At 41.2% G+C, this 15,408-nt stretch overlaps 1 protein-coding gene across 1 annotated transcript in view; it reads right to left on the minus strand.

The window, feature by feature from the left end:
* Positions 1-15,408, minus strand: part of LOC144494026 (pecanex-like protein 2) — a 209,129-nt gene that overhangs the window by 177,684 nt on the left and 16,037 nt on the right. The window contains exons 2-3 of the mRNA XM_078213600.1: positions 13,361-13,578; positions 1,715-1,832 (exon numbers count right to left, since the gene is read on the minus strand). Of these exons, the coding sequence (XP_078069726.1) occupies positions 1,715-1,832; positions 13,361-13,578 (336 nt within the window). The remainder of the gene's footprint in view (positions 1-1,714; positions 1,833-13,360; positions 13,579-15,408) is intronic.

Here is a 15,408-nt window from a genome sequence, read left to right on the forward strand (position 1 = left end):
AAATCTCACAGGATAAAAGGTGCACTAGCTAGATGCGTGGAGAACTGGCTTAGCCATAGAAGACAGAGGGTAGCAGTGGAGGGGTCTTTATCCGGTTGGAAGTCTGTGGCTAGTGGTGTTCCGCAGGGCTCTGTGCTGGGACCTCTGCTGTTTGTGATATATATAAATGATTTGGAGGAAGATGTAGCTGGTGTGATCAGTAAGTTTGCGGACGACACGAAGATTGTTGGAGTTGCGGATAGTGATGAACATTGTCAGAGAATACAGCAGGATATAGATAGGCTGGAACATTGGGCGGAGAAATGGCAGATGGAATTTAATCCAGATAAATGCGAAGTGATGCATTTCGGTAGATCTAATGTAAGGGGGAGCTATACGATAAATGGCAGAAACATCAGGACAATAGACACAGAGGGACCTGGGTGTACAAGTCCACAGATCCTTAAAGGTGGCAGCACAGGTGGAGAGGGTGGTGAAGAAGGCATATGGCATGCTTGCCTTTATTGGACGGGGCATAGAATATAAAAGTTGGCATATGATGTTGCAGCTGTAATGTGGTTAGGCCACATTTGGAATACTGCGTCCAGTTCTGGTCGCCACACTACCAGAAGGACGTGGAGGCTTTGGAGAGAGTACAGAAAAGGTTTACCAGGATGTTGCCTGGTATGGAGGGTCTTAGCTATGAGGAGAGATTGGGTAAACTGGGGTTGTTCTCCCTGGAAAGACGGAGGACGTGGGGCGACCTAATAGAGGTGTATAAAATTATGAAGGGGATAGATAGGGTGAACAGTGGGGTCACAGGTTCAAGGTGAGGGGGCAAGGTTACACACAGATGTCAGGGTACGTATTTTACACAGAGGGTGGTGGGGGCCTGGAATGCACTGCCAAGCAAGGTGATTGAGGTGGACACGCTGGGATCGTTTAAGACTTATCTGGATAACCACATGAACAGACTGGGAATAGAGGGATACAAAAGAATGGTCGAGTGGGCACATGAGCGGCGCAGGCTTGGAGGGCCGAAGGGCCTGTTCCTGTGCTGTATTGTTCTTTGAAACTGATTCATCACTTTCAGATATTGTCATTTCAACTATGCAAACTGATTTAACTGCTTGCAAATCCTTTCAGCTAGTTTCTTGGACAACATCATAAATAAATATTGCTCAATAAAAACACATTTTGTCCAAGAATAGAAATATAGGAAAAAAGAAAACCAAGGTACTTTAAAATAGTGGCCTTAAAAGTTGCCATCAAGTTGGAGGAATTAACAACAGATTTTTCAAAAATTGACGGACAAAGTATTAACCATTTTTGGAATCAGAATCTCCACACATTTACCAATATTTGGGTAGATAGGCAGGTACAGTGATGGAATTCCTAATTGTTAACAAAAATTGCCTACATCCTCTTTCTGAATTAGAAATTAATGGAATCATTTACAAACTACCACTGTCAGGACAGTTAATTTTCACCACAGCATTACATGCAGATACACAAATACTACACACAATTTGATTTGTGTATCAGAAATAAATGTGTTTATTTTCTCACAAAGCCCAGCTCACACACTATACTACTGCAAAAATGTCGGAACTCAGTGCATGAAACTGAAATATTACATGAAAATGAATCAGCACAAAAATTGACAAATGCATTCCTGCTACATCAAGCAAAATAATTCATTTTACAAACTGCACTGTGTCATCAAGGTACTTACAGAGTCGTCGCTAACCCCAGGGTCCAACATGGATTGCAAAGAGCTGTGGCGAAATGGTTGTTTTGAACTATCCCTGTTGAACTCAGCCAATTGAATATCTTGCACACGATTCCTGTGACTTCAGCAAGATACAGTCAATCAGAAAGTGTAAGCCAAAAATTCAGCCAGACATCAAAACATTTACGAGTAAGATTTGAGACATCACAGTTGGGATATAGACAAGGTTTTACAGTACAATACCAATCCTTCACAACTTATGAAAGACATGTGCTGAACTACATTTGTATAAATAATTTAGCAATGTATTGCATATTGACTAATTGTTACGATCTAGAATGCACTGTCTGGAAGGGAGGTGGATGTAGATTCAATAATAACTTTCAAAAGGGAATTGGATAAATAATTGAATTGAAAACAAAAAAAATTGGAGGGTTATGGTGCAAGAGGAGAGTGGGACTTATTGGACAGCTCTTTTAAAGAGCCAGAATGGGCATGACAGGCCAAGATCATCATCTTTACTCAAGATTCTAGGAACATTGCACACTTAAGACATCCGTATCAGATAGGCACATGTAAATCAATGTCTACAATTTCAGATTTTAACTCCTTCATCCCTAAGAACTGCTCACAGAATATATTAATGAACCGACCTAAAGGGAGGATAGATTTCATATGTAAATTGGAAGTTCTGCACTGATCTCTTTGAAGTCAGCAATTTACCTTGAAAATAGCTACATGCTCATCAGTAGGCTACTGCTCTGATTTCAGGTGTATTGCAGGGTTTGAAAATTATGCAAAGTGACATTGATGGCTTTTTCCCTACAGCACCAACACAGGACATTCAGTCCAACTGGCCCAGGTCAGTGCTTATTCTCCATACAAGTCCCATCAGAACTCTTTTCATCTAACCCATGTAGCATAAATCTTCTATTCTTAGCTCCCTCATAATTATCCAGCTTCCTCTCAAATGTACGAATGCTTTTTGCTCAGTTAACTACTCCCTATGATAGTGGGTTCCACATTCTCACCATTCTCTGGGTGAAGAAATTTCTTCCGAATTCCCTGTTCAAATAATTAGTAAATATCTTATATTTATGGCTCTAGTTTTGGTCTATGCCACAAGTGGAAACATCTTTCTGCCTACACTGTCAAACCCTTTCAAATTTTTAAATACATCTGAGAGGTCACCCTCAGCCTTCTCTATTTTTTGAAAGAAATCAGCCCCAGGCTGATCGTCTTTTCTGATAGCTGGATGTAAAAAGATTAGTGAAGACAAATGTAAGTCCTTCACAGTCCAAAATGGAAGAACTTATAATAAAGAACAAAGAAATGGCAATGTAATTAAGCAACTACTTTAGATCTGTCTTCACGGAGGAAAGCAAATAACTTCCCATGGTCTAGTGAAGAGGAGAAATTGAAGGAATTAGTATTACTTAAAAAATACTACTGGAGAAATTAATAGCACTGAAAGTCGCTAAATTCCCAGGGCCTGATAATCTATATCCCAGGACAGAAAAGGATGTGTCCAGGGTATGAAAGGATAAGACCGTGGAAATAGTGGATACATTGGGTGTCACAGTCCAAAATTCTGTGGATTGTGGAACAGACACGGCAGATTGGAGGATGGCAAATGCAATCCTGCTATTTAAAAAAGCAGGGAAGGAGAAAACAGGGAAAGACAGACTGGTTAGCCTAACATCAGTAACAGGTAAAATGCTAGGGTCAATTATAAAGAATGTGATAACGGGACACTTAAAAACAAACAACAAAGTCAACATGGATTTATGAATGGAAAATCATGTTTGACAAACCTACTGGAGTTTTTCAGGACACAATTAGCAGGATAGATAAGGGAGAACCAGTGGATGTGGTGTATTTGGATTTTCAGAGGGCTTTTGATAAGGTCTCATCTTGGAGGTTAGTGTGCAAGATTGGGGTATTGGGGAAAATATATTGATATATAGATTGAGAATTGGTGAGCATGCAGGAAAGAGAGAGTAGGAATAAATGGGTCTTTTTTGGAGTGGCAGGCAGTGACTAGTGGAATCCCAAAGGATTCAGTGCTTGGGTCCCAGTTATTCACAATATAGATCAATGATTTAGCTGAGGGAAACAAATGTAATATTTCCATGTTTGCTGATGACACAAAATTTGGTGGGAACGTGAGTGGCGGAAGAGGATGTAAAGAGGCTTCAAGGTAATTTAGACAAGTGGAGTGAGCAGATGCAGTATAACGTAGATGAGTGTGAAGTTATCCATTTTAGTAGAAAAAACAGAATGGTAGTGTATTATTTAAATTGCGATAGCTTGGAAAATGTTGATGTATAAAGGGACCCGGGTGTCAATATACACCAGTCACTGGAAGCAAGCTGTCGTAATTCATCCAAACTCCAGTTTCATATCACTAGAACACTTTATTGTGCACCATTGTGGCTTACAGTCAGGTCGTCTTCACCTTGAGATCTGCCACACCGTCCAAGCTTAAAAACCCCTGCTGACTGCTTCCCATTAGGAAAGCATCTGCTTGCTCAATAAGGCAACACATACTCCACAAAGCAGATCTATTGACGTTCTCTCGTGACCGTCATAACACAAGCATGTAGGCTCAGCAAGCAGTTCTGAATCATTGCAAGAGGGCGAGGGCTTGAGTACAGGAGCAAGGATGTCATACTGCAACTGTACAGGGCCTGAGACCACACCTGGAATAGAATGTGCCATTTTGGTCTCCTTAACTAAGTAAGGATATACTGCTATAGAGGGAGAGTAGCGGAGGTTCAGCAGGCTGATTCCTGAGATGACAGGATTATTAAATGAGGAGAGATTGGGTTGACTAGGCCTGTATTCACTGGAGTTTAGAAGAATGCGAGGGGCTCTCATTGAAACATATGAAATTCTGACAGGGCTGAACAGACTGGATGCAGGGATGATGTTTCCTCTGGCTGGGGGGAAGGGGGTCTAGAACACTGGTTCACAATCTCAGGATATGGGTTTGGCGATTTAGGAGAGATGAGAAGCTTCTTCACTCAGAGGGTGATGAACCTGTGGAATTCTCCATCACAGAAGGTTGTGGAGGCCAAGTCACTGAATATATTAAATAAGAAAGAAAGATATATTTCTCGACCATAACGGCTGTGGACAGAGGTTGAGGGAATGGAAAAATGGAAGAGGGATCCAAGAGGGAGTAGAGGGTGGATTTGGACTCATGGACGTGTAACCGGGCATTCTTGGTGTGGTGGGGTGAATCAATCAGCGTAAGAAATTGAAGAACCTAAAGGGTGGGGTCAGTACTGTCCAAATGTAGGTCCATCTCAGGATGTTACCTGGCTGAGTCCTTACAGGATTTTGATTCACCTACAACATTTCAACTATCTCCACAGGATGATCTGGGACAGTGTCCTTTACAGTGTATAGAGGGGAGGGCCAGCTAAGCCTGCAAGTTTAGCTAGGTCTCAGAGAGAGATTCAACACTGGACCTTAACATGAACATTCAATAATGAGTGAACAAAAAAAAACCACAATGTTGTTTCTTTCACAATAAAGGAAATTTGCCTAAGATGCTTGCAACTATCAGCACATGCAAATCATGAGGCATGACACTACATCCAGCTGACTAAGCTATTCTCAAAAGATAACGATGATGCACACATGAATAAAGTTTGTGCTGTAGTTTTTTATGTTTCTAAAAACAATTTAATATGCATTATTTACAAAGGAAATTTAAATTTGAAAAAAAATCCATGCCACCTTTGTGCACACAATAAGTTAATGGCAATAAAAATTGGGCAGGAAAGTTTTGGCTGTGATGCACAGCCTCCCTGCATCCAGGGAGGCTCTTTTATAACTTGCCCATAGCTACAGCATTGTCAGTAGACATAGGGTTCACTATTGAAAAGCTTTTCCTGCTATAGAATCACACATTTGCCATGCACACTGTCAGCACTTTAAACTTCAATTATAATCGCCTGAGAAATAGGATTAAGCAAGAGAGCAGAAGTGGTGCCCACTTTTTGTTCCACCATCTGGAATGGCATCTTCTCCAGTGCTACAACATCAGTTTTATATGGAGACCAGAACTTTTTCAGTCCTCCAAATGTGGTCCAACCAAGATTCTATACAAATTTAACAAAACTTCTCTGCTTTTAAATGCTACTTTTCTACACATTAAGCATGGTGTTTTAATTTGGATTTTTTTTACCCTGTAGAAAATTTCTGCTCCCAGTCCTTGATTCTGAATTCACTAGCTTAGTGCACAGCAAGTCTAGAAATGGGATTATAGTTTCATGATTTTGTTCTCCTGGTGTGCACCAGTAGACAAGCCAGTGGAACTTTCACATCCCAGTACTTTTCAGTCTGTCACACTCTTCCTGCGCTGAGACAATGATTTAACTTGACGTAAAGCAGCTGTATTTTTACCGTTTATTTAATTTTCTTGCAACGTTTTCCATGAAGCTGAAGTAGGCCAGTTTCCAAAGCCACATTTTTATTATCTCATCAATATTAACCTCATTAAACATATTCATTTATTGGACTGATTGGCACCATTCATAACGTGCCCACAATGCAGAGGGGAACACCCGAATGGACATTCGTTTAGATCCCCCTCTGCATAGCTGAGAGACCTGTAATTCAAGTTTGATGGAAGATCCTTATTCTGCCCAGCAACAGCACAAAGCTCTGCACAGCTGAGAGACCTTTAATTTCAAAGCCGACAAAAGATCCTTATTCTGCCCAGCAACAGCACGAAGCTGCATTTTAAAACGGCCCTTGGCGAGAAGATCGGGATATCTGCGAGTCAAGACCTGGCAGTGGGATATATGGCATAACTGTACTCTAAATAAAATATTATGGGAATAAAATGGCCAAGGCAGGCAAAGAAACTTGATGAACCAGGATAAAAAGAATAAAAGATTAGATTAAATCCCCCTACTCACAGCAGGACAAAATGACATTAACACCTAATCTCGCAAGCATAGAATACAGACAAAACATCAGAGGTCGATTTAGATAAGGGGACACATCGAGAGGATAATGGGAAACACATTAAAACACCGGGGCAAGAACAGGCAGTCCCATTAACACGGACACACACCATACAGATGCAAATTGACAAGTCTCCCAGGGAACTTCCTGACCAGATAGGCCACTTTTTAGGTATTGTAAAAATGTATGAGCAAATGTTCCCGCTCGAATTTGGATTCCTATAAATATCCAGAGCGAATGTGTAACTGTTGAGATCAACGTGGCCAAGCCACTGTTTCTGAGCTGGCTACGGGGGTCTCCCTGGGATCCCAGTAATTGTACAATAAAGAAAAACGCTTTGAACCTTGCCTTGCGACTCGACCTCCTTGAATGCACTGGTACAAGGGATTTTTCCCTACAACAAAGCCAATGAATTGTGAGATGTGTCGGTAAACGTACAAAGATACAGAATGCTTTGCTGGGAAGCAAAAGGGGCGGTGATTCTGGAGTAATGACTAATTCACTGATGGTTTATGATCACAAAAATCCCATGTATTTCTTATAAACAAATGAATTTAGATTATATTCTTGTTAAAATATAAGGCCTTTGTCTCTGATCAGTCCTTTGGTAAAAGGAGTGCTCGTAAGGTCGATTTATTGAAATAGGTTATCATTCAGCAGCTGGGAAGCTCAGTCTGGGGGAGTTCATGCTGTCTGATGTGCATAGTTCGCACTAGCTGAAAAAAAAGCCCTTTTAAAATTAATAATTAGATAATGACGGTAATTATCTGAAAAGAGCTACATTAAACACTACATAACTGACATAAAATGTTGGTGCAAGAGGGAGGAGAGTTTAAAATAACTGTCATGATTGAGTTTGCACATGAATACAATGTATGATTGCAGGAGTCAGAAAGTGCCAGTATCCACCACAAACAGTCAATATTCACACTGAAGAAATAATTTAAACAGTCACACTGCACTTAGAAGTGAGTGTTCTCCCAGGGAATTGCTCCTGGATTGATGAATGGAGTTCTTGCTGCTACCCACTGTTGCTAAGTGACGCTTAGTATAATGTTCACAGAAGCTCTTTCTCTCCTAGGTCTGCTCGGTCTCAAATCTTCCCCCTTTTGTTAAGCTCATTGCCAGATACAACTGCTCTTAACTCTTCTAACGTTGCTTGACTTTATAGTTCCTCCTCTATGCTCCACAACTGTTAGGATTTGCTGTATATTTTTCTCTTCTCTGCTTGCTGGCCTGCTCTGCTTTGTTTTTCTCAAGGACACACTTTAAAAAGATAATTAAATTAAATTGGGGATTCAGCAATTCATACTGAACTGATTTGATTTAAACATTTTTTCCCAGTGAACAATCTGTCAGAATTCAACATGGCTGCAGCATGGAGGTGATTTTCCAATGGTGGAAAACTGGCTGCCCTTTACACAAGCTGTCTGGTTGTCCTTTCCACTTAAATCAATTGGTGGGTCAAAAACAGGTCCAGTCCTGATAAATTCTGTAATTTGACTTACCCATACTAACAATGTAACAGGGATTGCATGGCCAGCACAAAACAACCAGCAATGCAAAATAATGAGGTAAAAATTAGGATATGAAAGAAAGCTAGCTAATAATATAAAAAAACAGATAGCAAGTGTATCTACAATTAGATAGGAAAAGAATAACTAAGCTAGTGTTGGTCCCCTTAAGAGTGAGTCTGGGGAATTGATAATGGAAAAAAAGAAAATGGCAGTGGGGTTTAACAGATATTGTGTGTCTGTCTTCAATGCAGTAAACTTCCCTAAAGTTATTTGAAAATCAAGAGATGATAAGGAGATAGCTTAACACAACTACCATCACCCGTGAAAGGTGCTGGGTAAAACTGTTAGACCTAAAGGCTGACAAATCCCTGTGACCAGATGCTCTGCATCCTAGGGTCTTAGAAGTGGTTGAAGAGACTGTAGAAATGTTGGTTATAATCTTCCAAAATTCCTTAGATTCTGGAACAGTCCCAGCAGATGGGAAAGTAGCAAATATAACGCCTTTATTCAAGAAAGGAAGGTGACAGAAAGCAGGACACTATAGACCAGTTAGCCTAACATCTGTCACAGAGAAATTGCTAGAATCTATTATTAAGGAGGTTCTGGCAGGATATTAGGGTAATCATATTGGGATTAAGCAGAGTCAACACGGTTCTGTGAAAGGGAAATCATGTTTAATTAATTTATCAGGGTTCTTTGAAGTAACAAGCAACACGGATAATGGGGGAAACCTGTAAGTGTGGTGCACTTAGATTTTCAAAAGGCAGATGGTAAGATGACACATCAAAGGTTATGACACAAGGTAACAACACATGGCATAGGAGGTTAACATTAGAATGGATAAAGGATTTATTAGCTAATGGGAAGCAGAGATAAATGGATCTTCTGCGGGTTGGCAAGCTGTAACTAGTGGAGTGTCACAAGTGCTTGGGCCTACAATCTTTATTAATCATCTGGGTAAAGGGACCAAATGTATGGGGCTAAATTTGCTAATGACACCAAGGTAGGTCGGAAAGTTAGTAGTTAAGAGGAGGTGGAGTTTGCAAAGGGCTATAGATAGGAGCATAATGTGGGAAAATGTGAACTTGTCTTCTTTGACAGAAGGAATAGAGAAGCAGAATACAATTTAAATGGAGATTGCAAAACTCGGTGATAGAGGGATCTCATTGTCCTGATGTAAGAATCACAATGTTAGTATGCAGGTAGAGCAAGTGATTAATAAGACAAATGGAATGTTAACATTTATTGAAAGGGGAATCAAGTTTAAAAGTAGGGAAGTTGCAATGCAGCTGTACAGGGCCTTGGTGACTCTACATATGGAGAACTGTGTACAGTTTTGGTCTCCTTATTTGAAAAAGGCTATAATTGTGTTTGAACAGATTACAGAAGGCTCATTTGACTCCTCGGAGGGGGTGAAGAGCTTATCTTATGAAGGATGTTGGTTATGAGACTGGGGTCACATATAAGTCCAGACCAGGTAAAAATGGCAGGGTTACATCAATGAAGGACATTGCTTCTCCTCCACAATCACCTCCCAATTCTCTTTTCGGCTCTCCTGAAGGTATAGACTCTGTCCCTGGGTCCGTGTCCAACTGCACCCTTACCCGATCAGCCATTAATCATGTACGAGTGTGCAATTGCCTTACAGCGAGAGTCACTCAATTATCTACATTACAACCGTGATTGCACTTCAAAAATACTCCATTGGCCATGAAGCTCTTGTCTCCCGAGGTCATGAAAATGCCACAGAAATGCAAATTATTTATTGTTTTCTTGTGTTTTTCTTTTCGGATAACAATAAGATTTGAATATTTCATAGAGTATAATTTAAGTTCAATGAATCTTCCTAGGTTCAGGTTAACACTTGGCCTGCAACAACAAGCCTGTTGAGCTTGGTGCATTCTGACTGTAAGACATGCTCTATGTTTGTTGTTTCGTAAAACACCATGTGCTGGGTTACCCATAATTTCTATGGAGATTCAATCTACAGGCAGAAAATGGAAACCATGTAAATGTTTGGGAGCACAGTGGTTAGCTCTGCTGTCTCACAGCGCCAGAGACCCAGGTTCAATTCCAGCCTTGGGTGACTGTGCAGAGTTTGCACGCTCTCCCAGTGTCTGTCTGGTTTTCATCAGGTGCTCTGGTTTCCTCCCACAGTCCAAAGATGTGTACATTAAGTGGATTGGCCATGCTAAATTGTCTTTTAGTGTCTGAAGATATGCAGGTTAGTTGGTTTGTCCATAGAAAATGTGTGGGGATACAGGGATCGGGTGGGGTTTGGGCCTGGGTAAGATACACTTTCGGAAAGTCGGTGCAGACTCGATGGGCTGAATGGCCACCTTCTGCACTGTGGAGATTCTATGGTAGGGATTGTTTGGTTTCCATGGATTGCCAATTCCCTCTTAGCCATAACCTCACTGCCAAGTCTGCAAATCGTAATACCTCTGCTGATCTTCCTTCAAGAGCAAGCACCTCGATAAATTACTCCGGATGTGGCTGGATTTCAGTGCAGTTAGCAGTGATCTAATTGAATGGCAGAGTAATCTTGTGGAAAGGCCACCTTCTACTCCTATGGAAATAAAATTAGTGTTCCCCTTTAATTGAATTTAGGAACCTGCATTTCAGGGAATGATGTGGCAATGCCGGCGTTAGACTGGGGCAAACACAGTAAGAAGTCTCACAACACCAGGTTAAAGTCCAACAGGCCTCAACCAGGATCTTATAGAATCAGAATCCTACAGAGCAGAAAGAGGCCATTCGGCCCATCTAGTCTGCACCAACCTGGGTTCAATGTCACACTATCTGTAACCCCCATGACTTGCCTGGGCTTGCAAAATCTCACTAACTGTCCTGGCTGGAGACAATACACATCTCTTTAACCTGTGCTTAACCCTCCACTCACATTGTCTGTCCCTTTAAGACTTGATTACCTGTAAAGACTCGCATTCCAACCATTATTTTGTAAATTGAGTTTGTGTCTTTATATGCCCTGTTTGTGAACAGAACTTCCACTTACCTGGCAAAGGAGCCGCGCTCCGAAAGCTAGTGGCTTTTGCTACCAAATAAACCTGTTGGACTTTAACCTGGTGTTGTGAGACGTCTTTCAGGGAATGCCCAGGGAAATTCATACAGTCCTGAGCCCTTCTTTTCATTTCCCCCATTCTCATTGCTGGTAAAGCAGGTATTTATTGCTCATCCATTGCTACCTGAAAAGGTAGTGCTGAGCCTTTTTATTTGATACAACTGAGTGACTCCAGAGAGTTTTTCCAGAGTCAACCACATTCCTGTGACTTCAGAGTCCTAGGTCTGAAAGGGTATGGGGCAGTAGATTTTTTAAAAATTCTTTGGCATTGCTGGCTAGACCAGCATTTATTGCCCGTTCCCAATCGCTCTTGAGGTGGTGATGGAGAGCGGTCTTCTTGAATTGCTGCAGACATGTGGTGTAGCTATACCCACAGTGCTGTTACAAAGGGTTCTGGATATTTAACCCAACAACAGTGAAGGAATGGCGATTTAGTTCCAAGTCAGGATGGTGCGCGGCTTGGAAATGAACTTGCAGGTGGTAGTGTTCCCATGTGCCTGCTGCCCTTGCCCTTTGAGGTGAGAGAAGTTGCAGATTTGAAAACTGCTGTTGAAGGAACCTTGGTGAATTCCTGCAGTGCAACTTGCAGATGTCGCTCCTGACTTGTGCCTTGTAGGTTGTGGCTTGGGGAGGGCGGGGGGTGTGAGTTACTCACCACAGAATTCCCTGCCTCTGACCTGCTCCTGCAGCCACAGTATTTAAATGGATAGTCTAGTTCAGTTTCTGCTCAATGCTAACCATCAGGATGTTAATATTGGAGGATTCAGCAATGATAATGTCAATGAATGACAAGGGTGATGGCTAGATTCTCTCTTGTAGGAGTTAAGCATTCCTTGGGACTTGTGAGTGAACGTTAGTTTTTTTGTTTCCTTTTCTAAATGGCAATGGTAAATCAGTTCAGATTTTAATAACTGTCCGACAACTTCATGCTCATTTTGACCAGATTTTTATTTCCTTATGTTTTAATTTGAATTGCAGACTTGTGTTGAAATAAAAGTCCGCAAGAACATAAATGTTCTATTCATTAATAGGGGCTTCCTAGTTGTCCTCATTTCTACACAGTTTCCGGTTTTGCAACGACCAAGATTACAAATCTCACCACAAGATATTATTGCCTTATTTTGTGTTGCAGAACAAGTTGCCCGAAGACCACAAATTAGAGAACAACTCTCCCGTAAGATCATTAAAAACATTGTTGCTCAAGACTGATTGAGAGCGAACGCTTTCATATGTGGTTGTATAACTTTAAACCTCAGCACTCATTGCTGCAATCCATCCACACTGACTGCAGGCTCCATTTTACTGCCTTCAGTGATTCGGGTAATTCTATATCCTACTTACTTGAAAAACCTATTGCAAATTATGCTCATCTAAGTTTCAGTACCATTCCCCAACAATGCAGCACTCCCTCAAACCTGCTTTCCTCCAATGGTTACAGTGTTCCCTCAGTACTGTTCCTCAGTCAGATTCAATGCCTCCTCAGCATTGCTATTCTGTTTTGCAGAGCTCCCTCAGTATTGCCTGTGCAGCATTGCCTCAGCACCTCTGCTCCAACAGTGCAAAAATTCCTGAGCACTGCCCCTCCAGCTGTGCGGCACACCTGTCAGCCTAAATTTTGTATTCATGTCTTTGGAGTGGGACTAGAACCAATGACCTCCAATTCAGAGTATCACTACACTGAGACACTACTATCACTAAATGTAAGGAACAGCTGCCAGTCTAGTGCAAGAGCATGATCACAGCAGTTTGTGCAATGAGGTGTACCTCAGCAGGAGAAGCAACCAACTGAAAAAAGATGGATTCTCAGTTTAACATCTCATCCAAAAAAATGCCTAATCCAGCAGACCCTCAGTATTGCACTGGAACTATTCGTCTGGATTATGTTTTAATGTCTCGTGATCGGAACTTGAATCTATAGCTTTCTGACTTAGAGGCAAGAGTGTTACCCACTGAGCAATGATCAGAACCACAAACAAAATGAATCCTTATCTTGTAATTATCTACATATTATATGTAAATCCTTCTTGACAACTGGTTAAAGAATATTATATATTTGTGCTGTCTTACCCAGGACTAACAGAAGACACTGGTTCTTGTTCACTATCGTCTCCTTCTCCAGGTACAGCCCTGTCCTTTGTGGAAGCAACAGTCTGGTCATTATGACGTATTATTTCTTCTTCCTCAAACATAAGGTGAAGCCGATAATTAACCGTCTTTATTACAGTAAAAAGGAGAGCAACTAAACTGCAGTAAATTCCAAGTGCGACTTTGCTGGGTGATGCAGCCTGCAAAACAGATCAGGAAAACAGGCTTTAAGAGATTAGTTGTCATTTAAAAGTTCACTGATACATAATTATATGTTTTTCTTGTGCAATTTTGTACAGCCAATTCACATTTTAAAATTCCTCAATTTCAATGTCTTTAGCATAGGAACAGGAGGAGCCCACTTAGCCTCTCAAGCCTGTCCTGCCATTCAATCAGATCAGTCTCTTATCCCCATTTATCTAAAGATGTGCATTTGGTGAATTGGCTATCCTAAATTGTCTCAATGTGCCAAGGATGTTTGTTTAGGTTAGGGGAATTAGTGGGATAAACATGTGGGGTGGACCTGGGAACGATGCTGTGCCAGAGAATTAAAGCAGTGAAATTTATGGCGAAGGAAATTACAGCAATGAAATTGGTGGAGAAGAAAATGATAGTAGCATTTGAGTCATTGGCTTATGTTTATTAAAATAAAGATGTATGCAGTTTTCAAAAATGTGCTTTCAGCTTTTTCTCCATTGTGGTATCAGTGAACAGCCTGTTTAATCATTTAGGCCCCAGAGAAATGGCTGCATTCAGTTAACACTCTCCTATAGCTATATTTCTCATTGCTCTTCCTTCAGATGGAACTTTATAAATTCAAATTGTGGTTACCTGATCACATTTTTTTAACAGCATAGAAACAGGTCTGTCAGCCCAACAGAGCACAAACTACCTTCCACCATACTCCATCTAACTCTTAACAAATATTTATTTTCCTTTCTCTTTCATGTGTTTGCCTAGTTTCCTCTTAAATGTATCTGTGCTGTTTGCCTCAACCATCTTTTGATGGCAAGTTTCACATTCTCAGCACTCTCTGGGTAAAAAGGTTTATCTTTGGATTTATTAGTGCCGAGGGTTTATTTATGGCCCCTGAATTCGATTTTCCCCACAATGGGAACATCTTCTTTACGCTTATCTTATCAAATCATTTTATAATTTTTAAGTCATCCCTCGATCTTCACTTTGCTGAAGGGTTCACATTTTTCCAATAGTCAAACCTACTCAGTTCTGGCACATAAAGGAAAAACAATTGAGTTTGTACAATGTTAATCAGCTTCTTGTGATCTTGCTTTTCCATAAATTTGTCTGAGCGGTAATAATTTAGGCAGAAGTGGCACAAGGATCATTTGGCTCAAATAGTCTATGTTGGTGTTTACCCTACACACAAGCAAACAGTGCTAATCACATTTATTCACCATTCCCATACTCCTTCAATGATTTAGGGCGAAATCTTACCAAAAAATGGCAGTGTTTTTCTCAGTAAGAGTTTTAACAACACCAGGTTAAAGTCCAACAGGTTTATTTGGTAGCAAATACCATTAGCTTTCGGAGTGCTGCTCCTTCGTCAGATGGAGTGGATATCTGCTCTCGGAGAGCAGATTTCCACTCCATCTGACGAAGGAGCAGCGCTCCGAAAGCTAATGGTATTTGCTACCAAATAAACCTGTTGGACTTTAACCTGGTGCTGTTAAAACTCTTACTGTGTGTACCCCAGTCCAACGCCGGCATCTCCACATCATGACTACCAGTGTTTTTCTCTCCAAAGACGCACTGCCTAAAAAATCAAGGGACGTGTTTCACCCTGTCATACAGGGGGATGGGGCCCAAACACACCACCAAAATCTGGCTGCACTGAGACTGGGTGCTATGTTTAAAAGGCGCCCCGATCATAACAGGAATAAACCTCCTCCCCAGCCCACCATAGAGGTCTGAGGGGCTTCCCATCCTCCGATCTGAATTGGCACTTGCCCCCCGCAAGCTGGCACACATCCGCCACCGGCATCCCATGCTCCTCCATCCGCTCCCAGCCC

This window comes from Mustelus asterias, chromosome 5 (assembly GCF_964213995.1).
Source record: "Mustelus asterias chromosome 5, sMusAst1.hap1.1, whole genome shotgun sequence".
Lineage (NCBI taxonomy): Eukaryota > Metazoa > Chordata > Chondrichthyes > Carcharhiniformes > Triakidae > Mustelus > Mustelus asterias.